The sequence below is a fragment of the Mus musculus genome, chromosome 7, assembly GCF_000001635.26.
Source record: "Mus musculus strain C57BL/6J chromosome 7, GRCm38.p6 C57BL/6J".
In the NCBI taxonomy this organism is placed as follows: domain Eukaryota; kingdom Metazoa; phylum Chordata; class Mammalia; order Rodentia; family Muridae; genus Mus; species Mus musculus.
In genome coordinates, this window is record NC_000073.6 from 89,629,871 (window position 1) to 89,642,265 (window position 12,395).

The following is a 12,395-nucleotide window of genomic DNA, read 5'->3' on the forward strand; positions in this document are numbered from 1 at the left end:
CAGCCATAAGCCAGAGTTCAGAAAGACAGCTCCGTAGAGGAATAATCATAAGACTATTATAAGATTAAATGAGTGATGACAGGTACTCTGACTTACAATTGGCTTACGACCTGTAAGTCCATTTTGAGTTAGAAATATTATCAGTTGAAAATATGTTCTCTATACCCAGCCTCCTACACATCAACGCTTAAGAGCCAGTGCACTGCTGAGCACCAGTTGTTTATTCTCAGAGCCAGTGCACTGCTGAACACCAGTTGTTTTATTCTCAGAGCCAGTGCACTGCTGAACACCAGTTGTTTATTCTCATGGTTATGCATTTGGCAAACAACTTACTGCTGCGAGCCAACATGAGGAAAGTGAATCCTATATCTACACAGCCTGAGAAATGAGAGAAATTAGAGATACAGTTTCCATGGAACTGCCTTACAATTCCTAAGTCTCAAGTGGAACACTTAAGTATGTTGGGCATCATGCTTTAAGTAAGCAAATAGATCCACCAAAAAAAAAAATGCTAGAAATGCTATCTTAGTTTTATCACAATGATGGTGAGATTGTAAAGGTCACTTAAAATGCTCAAGGTCACATGCACTAGTAGAATCCAGTCCATTGGAAGCCAAAGCTGTCTGTCTTCTTGAGTCTTTCAGAAGTTCCAAGAAGACGGGCATATAAATAAAGTCCTTGCAAGAGAGACTGGTTTAATGATATACTAGATACACTTGGGGGCATTTGGGGGATCATGAAGGAGGAAGATGAGCCACTGACTCTGAAAGATGTCATAGAGAAGATGGTATTTGAACATATGGAAGGGAGAGAGAGGCCTTGCTTGACAGATTCCCAAAGCAATTCAACAAGCTGGGTGTGTTCTCTGTGCTAACCAGGCATTGACCCAGATACTGAAGGTGCAAAGACTTGTAAATGGTTGTTTAATCTTTTAAACAAGGTTTTTATTTATTCCTTGGGTGTTTCATACATATCACATTCATCTCTCTCTCCCACTTGTTCCCAGATCCCCTCCTTCTTCCTACCCATGTGACTTCGTGTTTTGCCATCTGTCTCAAAACAAACAAACCCCATGGAATTCAGTCTGCGTTGGCCAGCTGACCAACTACTCCTGGGCGTGGGGCCTGCCCTAGAGTGTGACCCATATACCAAATATCACTCCATTGAAGAAAACTGACATGCCTTCACCCAGTACAGTTGAAATAAAGATCATTTCAGCTGATAACTGAAGAGAGAGGCTTCAGGAAGGCACTCATTCCCACCAGTCTTGAGGAGATGGACTCCTGAGGCCAGGCAGGAGGACCTTGACAGCAGGAGCATCCCTGCCTTGCAGTTGGGCCATGAGAACGGGATGGAGTCTGAGAGAAAGAACCACACCACCTGTCTGGTGGCCATTCTGAGAGCTCATAGCCCTGATGATCAGAGAAGCTACTCACCTTCCCTCACCAAACAGCTACTTTTTTATTTTTATTTATTTATTTATTATTGCACAAAGACATTTCAGGACCTGATAACAAAGGGATCTGCAGGCAAAGGCCCTAGCCCAGTGAAGCCAGTATCATAAGGGGGAGGCAGGCAATATACCACAATAGCAATGAACTAGTAGATGACTTGTTCATTTATACCTAGGGGAAAACCCTTTTCTTATGCATCCCCTGGGGATGGTCAGCACTGAAGGGAATGACTAGAATAATGGCTTCCAAGTTGACATATTAGGGGCAACCTCAGAGACGAGATGTGGCAGTTGTTTAGAAGATTGGAATATGATGTTCCCAGTAAAAGTGTTAGCAGAGGCAAAAGCCCTGAGATGGAGGTGAGTAAGACAGGGAAATGGGGAGAAGCAAGTCAGAGGAGACCTCAAGGACAGCACAAGGTGAAGTGGGATGAGATGAGAAGCTGGCAGGAGCCAGGCTGGGCTTAACCAAGGCCTCCTGACAACTTAGGAGTTATCCCATACACAGAGCGATGTATTTCCTTTAGAAGGAATCTCTTGAACACTAAGTGGAGGAAGTACACACTTAAATTCAGGGAGAAGTGGACATCAAGGTGTGAGTGACCTAACATCTATGGTCTATGGCTGGTTCCATGGGGTTCCTAGAAACTTACTTAGGAAGTGGGGAACGCAGATCAACAGAAGAGAACGTTCTACAAAGCAGGAAGTGTTCTGTACCTATATACATTCAAACATGGTCTCAACTGGTTTAAAAGAAGGCACTTACTGTGACTGGGATTTAAAATTGTATTTTATTTAGAAATTTTATTTACTGTAAAATGGATTTAAAATTGTATTTTATTTAGAGTATTACAGCTACATGTGGCTAATGGTTACTATACTGACAGCATTCTTGCCCAGGTCTTGCTCAAGAGGTGGGGGCATGCTGACCCTCAAGTGTTCTCCCCTAAGTGCCATTCAGACCTCTGGATAGAGAGTGCCAGGGTACAAAAGCACAAAAACCCTCATGTGGGAGGAAAATGAGCTTCATCCTGTCTTGTTATGAAGAGCCCCCGCGCATATCCTCAAGGAAAATCTGGTCCCGCAAGGAAAGGTTTGGAGACTGTTTTACTGAATGCATCAGTCCCGTGAGCTAGCACTGCCTGTGAGGTGCTGCCTTTGGCCAGAGAGTGACAGGGGACAGTAGCGCCTTGCCCCACCTGCTCGCAGTGGGACTGCATAGACTTCAGCTTCTCCAGTTAGGCAGGTAAGCGGAAGAAGGAGAAACCAAGGTTAACCACAGGTACTGAGGGTGCGGGGACTCCTTGGAGAGTATTCTCCCATATGGGGGCAGGGAGGCACGGGCTGTCATCCGCACGGGATCTGCTTTCTGGGCTTGCTTTCGCTTTGCTGGCTGAGGGGTGAGCATCGCAACCAAGCGAGGAGCAGGTGGCCTCGGACAAGGGGAGGAGGCTAGCGCCTTCCATCAGGAACCCCCAGCCTCTCCGAGAGCTCAGGTCCGGCGCCCTGCTGGCGCGCAGGACCTGGCTTGCCTAGAGGGCACCCCTGACCTTGGTCTCGCCCTGGTTCCAGGTCTGTGCCAGGGCTATGGGCGCCGCGCTGGGCACTGGCGCGCGGCTGACCTCCGTGCCTCGCATAGCCTGCAGCAGTCTTCGGCGCCAGGCACCTTCCGCGCCCGCCCAGGGCTGCCACTCCAAGTCTGGCCCGCCTCGACCCGTACCCCTGAAGAAGCGCGGATACGATGTCACCAGGAACCCCCATCTCAACAAGGTAATGGTCCGGGTAGGACGTTGGATCCCGTGGTTAGCAGGGAAAGACGCCCCGCCCCCTGGGCTTGGGACGAAACCTATGGCGTCCTTCCAGAGCCCTCTGGTTTTGCCTCCTGGATATTGCTCTGTTTGCTTTGGCCTTTTCGTCCCCCTCTTGACATGGAGAGATGTGATCAGTTTTACTGACCTTAATTTCCTCAGCAAAAACAATACAGACCCAGTGAGTATTCCCGATGGTCCCTCTGAGCTAGAGTCAGATTTCCAGCAGATCTTGAGGACAATTCATTTGACCTCCGTGAATTAAAGTATCTGTTAGAGATTTCTTAGGAATGTTGCAAGGTTTAAAAGGAAAAACAGGAAAACGGAGGCAGAGTTCTTAGCACAGACTCGGGCACCAATGAGATAATAAGTGTTAGCTAATGATATGGTGAATATCTGGGAAAACATGAGTCCGGAAGACAGAAAAGTCTAGAATTATAGAACTTTTAGTACTGGAAGAAGAATTAAAGATTTTAATTTAAACCAGTCCTGTAACAGAATGCAGAACAAAGGGGTCTTAGCCAAGGTGACCAAATGCAGATCTCTAATGCTTTGGCCGTGTTCAGCCCACTGCAGATACCTGCATATTAACCTAGGAGCACACCTCCTTCTTGTAGCAATCAAGTTTGTATCTTTGGTTCAGAGGATTGTGAGGAACAGAAACTGGAAGCCAAGACTCAAGCCAGTCCCCCACTCCCCACAATTCCTCGTGTTTAACTAGCAGGCTCAACGTTTTTCAGCCTAATAGTATGACCTCATTTGATTATTGTAAAAAGTTTCAAAACCACTGGATTTGAATTAATATTTAAGCTCTCATAAATGCTTGCTAAGCTATTACTGCAAATAAAATGTGAGAATAGTCCTCATGCAGGAAGTTCTCAAAAAATGTTAGTAGTTTCTCTGATTCAGGATGGTGAAATTCCAATGACACAACTTCTATGGAAAATGCTATGTTAAAGGGTGAGGCCAACTGTGCAGTGCTGTTTCCTACAGCATCAACTGAAACTAAGGAAAATGTCTGTGTGCTCAGATTCACTTGTCACACTGACCCCCTACTCTCCAAAGAGACCTTGAGTTCCCGGTACTCTGCTCCGGTACAAAGCATTTAAGGTATCCATGCCTGTTTGAATTGCTTCAGTAGTGCTAGAAGGTGAGAGCCTCTTTCAGCAAATAAAAAGCCCTTCACCAAAATCACATCCAGAGAAAGGGCTGCAGGTGAGGCTTGATGGAGAAGCAGAGGTGACTCCCTGACGGTGCAGTCTTGCTCTGGTTTCTAGTCTGGCTTTGTGATGCCACTTTATGTGAAGTCTGAGTAGACCACCTCACACACTGTAGGGGTTCTCTTCCCATACCCAAGTCAATCACCAATAACTTAAGCCAACTGGAGCCTGGAGCCTTCACCCAGAATTAAAGATAAGGTTTAAGGTAGGTTCATCCTCACCAATTGTCTTAGAATAGAAGAGACATTGGTCCCCACAATAAACCTGTAGTTGTCATAAGAGGGGAAAGACAGGGTTTATGGTGAGCAAAGTAATATATTACTACTTACTATAGGCTTCAATATTCTAACAATTGCCTTAGATGTATGGGTACATTACCAACCAGTAGTTATTGTTTTGTAAGTAGTTATGAAAATAATGTTTTTTAGTCCTGGGTTTTGCTCCGCTAAAACAATTCTTGTCCCCTATGTAAATTGTCTAAGAGATTCGTCTCCCTAAGTAATAAAAATGGAGGTTATGCTTTAAGTATGCAGCCTGAGATTTTCATAATGCCATAGATCTCTAAAGATGCCTGACTGGTCAGAGGTAAGGAGGATATCAGGGATGCTGCTGAGAACAAGTTGCATCCTTCTGCAATAAAGAAGCTATCTTCCAGAGAGCTGCTCACATGCCCTTCTCTTCCTTCTGATGACCCCCAGCATTTGGTGTTTCCAGAGAAGGTCTTTGAGTAGCCATTTTCTAGAATGCAAGGTCTTTGTGAGCAAAGACTGAAAGAATGAAGTTCTGTGTACCTGTGCCTAGGCCGCAGTATTACAGAGAAGTTCTTGGGGATCTAGCATTCAGTTCTGGCTATGCATCTATTGCACTATGTGTTCCATCTGGAGCAGGTCAGGAAAAGCCATTACACTGAAACCGGTGAAAGAGAAGTAGAGTTGTGTGACAGAGGATGGGCTTCTTATTGCGTGGGGTTACTATTGCTATTGATTGATGCCTTCTGGATCAAGCTGGATCTAGCTCCGCCATGTCCTGGGTGATTAGTCTCATTGGCTTTTCTGTGGCTGATGGAAAGGCCCTCCTGATACACCCCTCAATCTAAATGTGAACCTCTTGGCATTTGCTTTATCTCTGTCTCCTTTTGGCAAGCTACTACAGTGGCTGACTAGTTTCTTTTCCACAATAGATCCCGGTCAACTTGAGGATACAGACTAACCTATCAGATGAAGTTCTCTGCCTAATTTGACATTCAATAACTATTTGCTCTTGAGTTGTCTTGAGTCATGGTCCTTTCCCCTCAACCCCATTAACATTAATATGCTACCTTACCAACCCCACTCATACTGACTTCATTCTCATTGACTGTGGTCTTCTGTGAAAGCAACATACCTACTACTTAACCCTAGTAGTCCAAGATTTTCAGTCTTTCAACAAAATTTGTGTTATTTCCCAGAGTGCACCAGCCTCTCTCTTTGATCTAACACCTGCAGTAATTTTCTTTTACACAATATGCTATTGAACCAGTCACCTGCTTTTTCTGCAGTTTTTTGATCTCCTGTGCTTCCTGTCTAGGAAGTAATTAATGAAATAGGTATCAAAACCACTGATGGTTGAATGGCATATTCCACTAAGTGGGCCCTGAGTTCAAGACAGAGCTGAAACAGCCTCCCTCTCATGTATACTTGGCATATTTCAGTTTATGACTATATGAAAGTGACCAACCGTTGGGACCTGAGATTCTGGGGACACACAAGTCTCAGTGGCATCATCTCAACATTAAGACTCCTGCACAGATACAATTTGTATTTGAAGCACCTGTCTTGTCTTAGTGACAGCTTACTTCCTCTCCTTGGATGAAGGAAGTGGCTCACCAAAGACTCACTTTATCCACCATTCAGGAGGTGGTGGCTGGGTTGTTTGGAGAAGTGGAAGTTTATCGGTAACGTAAGTAAGATGTTTTCCTGAGACCTAAGTGTCAGATATGATAGAGAACCAGGCTTCTTGACTGAGAGAGGAACAATGGATTACTGAACTAAGCAGGAATTCCATATGCAGTTTACTCCAGACCCTAGTCACTGGCACACTGGTGCAGGGAGTAGAAATGCAAATGCTGTTTGAATATTTCAAGATAAAATGAGCAAAAACAGGTTGAAATTCAGTCTTTCGCTATTGAATACTGGCCTGTTTTCATGGACCTCATATTGCTATGTGGTAAAACAGCTGAGAAATGTTATGGCTCTGTGCTTAGGACAGCTAAAAAATACTTTTATGGTTTTTTTTTTAAATCAGTTATTCTAGGTCAGGTCAATCTGACAAAATAAACTCCAAATACACAGGCTTAAACAAGGTAGAATTACATAGCCGATAAACAAGTCTGAGTGGGCATTGGTGAGTTGGAATGAGGCTTGATCTCGTTGCTCAGTAGGTCACTGTGCCTTTTATATTTGATGGTACAAAATGGTGAGTCCTGCTCTACCAGAATTTGATAACGTGCACATTTAGCTAAAACAGAACTTTGGGAGTTGGGGGGGGGGGTAAGTCTTCTGGTTGGGCATCAATGTTTTCAGATAAAAATTCTCCACCAAAGATAAGATATTTGGGGAAACTGTCAGAAAATGTTTATCTTAACCTTTCATTCTTTTCTCTGTCAGTTTTTCCTCAACCTTTAAAGTCTATGTGTCTCTACATTCCCACTAACACCAACTCTGTTCTTAAATAGCTCATCAGAGCTAGCTTCTTTAAGCTAGGCAAACAATCCTACCATTGAGCTATAGATCCAGCCCTCTTGTATTTAAATTAGGCTCCATTTAGTCAAGGATTCTTTAATGATATACCTCAGCTATGCAGCCCACAGTTAACAGGCAGAATGCGTGAAGAAGTCAAGTTGTTATCAGAATTATTAGGGTCAATGCCTGATAACTGGCAGCCTGACAAGATAGCTCAGCTACCTATACTCAGCAGGTAACAGTACAAACCAGAGGAGGGATATTTATTCAGTATGGCTGCATTGGGTAGAGGAACAAATGAACAGATCCAGTGGTAGCTTCATATCCATGCTCTAGATACTGGCATAAGATTTGGGTTTAGAGAGAGAGCAAAAGTTTAACTCAGCAGCACTGGTCGAGGCATGGCCCTCTCTATCATTAGCTCATCATGAACACATTACTGCCTCCTGGTCTGTGGTCTGCCCTGAAAATGGTTAGCCCTGGGAAAATCTCTTGTTGGGAGGCAAGCTTCCCGTCTAGCTGGTGCCAGGACCCCAACCTTTTCCTTCCTCAGAAGAAGTCTTAGAAAGTTCCAGTTCCTTGGAATCCATTGTCTTCATAGTCTGACTGTCCAAAGAAAAGACACAAGTGTCTCACTTTAGAAGTTCAGGGTATATTTCCTGCCAAGATGGCTACAAACTATGTGACTCATTCCTTGTGACCTCTACAGGCTTTCCTAAATTCCTCATTTTCCTTCACATCTCTCCTCACCAAAAGTTCTTCAGTGCATCTTCTCCCCTAAGATCCGCATCACCAGTATTGACATTCCCAGTGGGATGGGCGTAAGTCTCACATTGCATATCTAGGGCACGGATCAGAGGCAGGAGGTCCCACTTCAGGAAGTAATCCCAGTGTCTTTGAGCCTCCATCCTCCACTTTTGATGCCACAGGGCTTCTGTTCCTGCTCCAACAGGCAGGAGGCAGAGGGATTCAGAGGCAGCGGTTCTCAACTTGTGGGTTGTATATCAGATGTCCTTCATATTTGTATTCATAACAGTAGCAAAATTACAGTTTTGAAGTAGCAACGAAATAACTTTATGGTTCGGGTCGCCACAGTATGAGGAACTGTATTAAAGGATTGCAGTGTTAGAACCACTGCTCAAAGGCATCAAAAGTAGATATGGATTCAAGGATGCCACCGTGGAAACAGCTTCACTTCCAATACCTGGAAGAGGAATGTGTAGAACTGGCACCAGAAGCTCTGGAAGGAGATTTACTGTTCCTGGAACCTGAAGTTAATTTGCAAAGTGTTTTCTCGTAAGCACGTGGCTATAAATAGGTGACTCATTCTCTAGAGAACACAGACCATGTGCTAAACGAGTGTTTGTATGTTCTTTATGAAAACTTCAGAATTCATTGCCAATGAATGCCTAAGGTGAAATGCACAATGCTAAGTCAACTCTACAGCCATGACTTGTTACTTTTAAAAAAATGCAAGTCTGGAAAATGATTTGAATGTCAATATCTGAAAATCTCTGCTTTATAGGAGAGGTATGCTGGGAATTTTATTTGCTCCTTACAGAATTCCTTAACATCCCAGTATCTTTTCAATTTTAGGGAATGGTTTCTCATGAAGACATTGTAACACCCAGGTTAACTTTTAGAAGTTGATGCATCTATACTATATGAGGGGAAATCTTTCAGTAGTAGTCTCACTTCAAGCTTTTACAATTAGCTATCTTCTGCTGCCAGCTTTTAAAGTAATTGTAAACAGCACTGTGTGGATCATATAAGCAACTGCATAGATGACAAACCCTTTACAGAAATATGTGCTGCCTGACCCCAACCTGGGCCAACTGGCACCTGAGAAGGCTCGGCTCCCTATAAAGTTTCTTTGGACATGTTTTCAAGCCCATCTCCGATTTCCTACTTCAGTTTCTCTTGGTTAACCTTGGACTTTGTAGACTCTGAGGTTTGTGACTTTATTGGTTTTGACTTTGCATTTTTGCCACCTCTACCAAAGATTCCTTTTATTATCTGCTCTCTGTTTTCTGAATGCCAGTTTCACAGAGAGGGTGGGAAAGGAGCCTTTGATTTGTTGGCCATTGCAGGACACTAATGTGAGCACTTTTGTTTGCAGACACAGATTAGAGCTCACTTACAATCCCTTCACTTTGATGTGGAGAAAGTACATTTGGAAGTCCTCTGGGGTGGCGTTAGACTGCGTTTCTGAGGCAGAGCACAAAAGACGCTCTATGATTGCGTGATGAAAGTCCTACAACTGGAGGTGCTGAGGTCAGTGGTTAAAAGCACGCATTCATTTTGTACCCAAAGGGTTGCCAGGCAGCCTGGTTAAAACACAGTTCTTACCAAAAGGGCACAGAAAAGAGGGAAATATACCCAGTAATTTGAGGAGAGAGGATTTTGATAGAAAGATCATCAGCTTTTGAGAGACTTGAATAAGAGAAAAATCAAAGCTGTGTTTACTTTTACAATGGCTGGAAACTAGAGGCCCACCAAGTGTATAACTGAATGGTTGGCAACTAGAGATTATTATATATTTTTGGCCTTATTGGTGTTTTTCTTTGATTGTGAAATAACAGAGCATCGACACTATTTTTCCTGAAACACATTTGCTACAGTGTAGAATTATGGAGAAAGCAGGCTCTGTTGATTTCTCCTGCAAAACAGAATGATGCCCTTCTCATTAGCATCTCTTTAGAGTTGTGGGGCTGTTGAGTGACTTCCTAGGATAAAACCACCAAGCATGCACTGTAGGGAAACTCCAGCTTGGTTCATTGTCCCTATCCCCTCTCCTGTGGTTTTAAGGAAAGCATTGAGGAGTCCAGCTCAGGTACCCATTAGACCAATTTTTCTTTGGAATTATTATGGAGAAGATTCAGACAGCAATTACAACAGCTAGCACTTGCAGGAGATACATTGTGTCCAGAATTATTCAAAGCTGTTTACATATATACTAACTCATTTGTTGTACTATCTCAACCCTTTGAGGTAAACATTATGCTTCTTCTTATGTTACAGATGAGGGAAAAAGGCAGGAAGTGGATAACCAAGTGCCCCATGCTCTCTCTCTGTTCATTACAGCCTAGTGGTACTTAAAATTAGGCTACCTAATTTTAGGGCCCACATCTGCACCCTTTTGTGCACCAGACTTCCATTTTGCAAGATCCCTCTTCCTTGAGACTTACTATATGCAGCTTGCTGAGCTGTGTCTTCCTATGGTAATAATTAATATATTCCTACTCCCTTATGTGGTCACTGACTGGTTGCTATAACTTCTACTTACTTGGCTCAAATCAGGGAATCCTCGATTTTGAGGGAGCTCTAAATACCACTAAGTGTCTTCTAGTCACTCTTTAAATGTGTGTAATTCTACCCAAACTCATTATTTACATATTCAATTCATCAATACTGTTTTATGAATCCCAATTCTACTTGAATCAGTGGATACTTAAACCATGGCAAATTCGGCATTTCTTTCACCTATGAGGAGCTTACAGTGTAAGACAGGTGCAGGTGAGGACCAGGGAGGACTTGTAAGCACTTTCAGCCTGCTGGGTAAGTGTAATAAGAAAGGAATCTGTACGGAGCATGAAAGAGATGTGCAGCCATGCTCTCCCAACTGTGCTTTGGGGCTTGAGTGGATGCCTCAGAGCTGGCAGGTGAAGGTGAAGGTGCGGAAGAGGTGTAAGTGAAACCATAAGAGGCTGGCCTGCCATTGCTGCTGTGGTGGAGTGGGCAGGAATTGAGTAGCCCGCACTGAGCCTTATTTGAAAAGAACTGTGCGACATTATGTCAGTGGCCTTTCTCGCTGTTGTGATAAAATAACTGCCAAGAAGCAGTGTACTTGAAGAAGGCTTTGTTTTATCTTACAATTCGAGGGGAGGTGGTTCATGGCTAGGGAAAGATGGCAACTGTAGCAGGAGGCAGCTAATCACATTGCTTTCATTATCAGGAACCAGGGGAGAACAGGAAGAGAAGCCTGGCTATGAAAATCTCGAGGCTTACCCACTCTGACCCACTTCCTCTGCTGAGGCCCCACCTCTTAAGCATGCCACAGTCTTCCCAGACACCACCAGCTGGAGGTCAAGTGTTCAAACGCATGAGCACATGGGGAACATTTCTCATCCAAACCATCACAGTTACCAAATCTCTCACTTGGCAAATGGAGTTAATATCTCCAACACTTGGATATGGCCTTCGCATCTGCTTGCTTGTTTATTTTTGTTGCTTTTATGTTGCACAGAGATGGAAATGTCATTTATATCAGATCACTTATCAAACTCTTCAGCACACTTCAGAGCTCAGCATCTCCTCTGCCACACCTCTTTTAGTGCCACACGAAAGCCATTTGTCCATCCTCTGCATTCTTTCGACACGTAGGTGGCACTGGCTCTTCTCCAATTTTGTCTCAGTGTTCACATACCAGTCATGTGCCTGTCTCCATAATTTGTGTTATATTTAGATTCAAGACTTTTTCTTAGACACGCATAGGCAGCCATAGCATACACTGAATAAACAGCTCTTAGATCACATCCCTTCTACCTTGACAGATCAGAAACAACTAGGAAGAAGGCAATACAGGGACAATTCTCTTTCAGCTTTTCTGAAAAATAAAAATAAAATACAAATTATTTTTAGACCTGTCCATGGGACTTGGAGAATTTTTTTTTCCTTTTTTCTTTTTTATTAGGTATTTTCCTCATTTACATTTCCCATGCTATCCCAAAAGTCCCCCATACCCTCCCCCCGACTCCCCTACCCACACATTCCCACTTTTTGGTCCTGGCATTCCCCTGTATATAAAGTTTGCAAGTCCAATGGGCCTCTCTTTCCAGTGATGGCCGACTAGGCCATCTTTTGATACATATGCAGCTAGAGTCAAGAGCAACTTGGAGAATTTTTAAATCCAACAGCAATCTTAATTCTAGCCATATACATTTTGAGGGGGAAAAACATGTATCTAGAAAAAAGTTTTATGCTCTGAAATTGGGCTAGGTGTTCTTCATCTAAGAAATACCATCTTCATGATGAGATTATTTGTCCTTATCCCAGAACTGATGCAAAGATAAACTTAGACCTACTGTAACTGGCAATAGGTTCAAGAACTTTGGAGGTGAAGGAAAATGGTTAGCTAAAATCATCTGTGTTTGACCCATCAAGAACCATTGCCTGTAACCAAGTATTGGGCGCC

General features: G+C 43.5%; 1 protein-coding gene across 6 annotated transcripts in view; it reads left to right on the forward strand.

Moving 5' to 3' along the window:
- Nucleotides 1-2,413: 2,413 nt before the first annotated feature.
- Nucleotides 2,414-12,395, forward strand: part of Me3 (malic enzyme 3, NADP(+)-dependent, mitochondrial) — a 222,076-nt gene continuing 212,094 nt past the window's right edge. For 2 of the 6 annotated variants that reach the window (XR_003946371.1, XM_017321926.2), the window contains exons 1-2: nucleotides 2,433-2,699; nucleotides 3,026-3,223. Coding sequence is in view for 5 of the 6 variants with exons in the window: in XM_017321926.2 (XP_017177415.1) it covers nucleotides 3,041-3,223 (183 nt within the window). In the remaining variant the exon portion in view is untranslated. Of the gene's footprint in view, nucleotides 2,736-2,947; nucleotides 3,224-12,395 lie in introns of those variants that run through there. The other 4 variants (XM_006507189.4, XM_017321927.2, XM_006507190.4 and 1 more) reach the window with 4 other exon arrangements.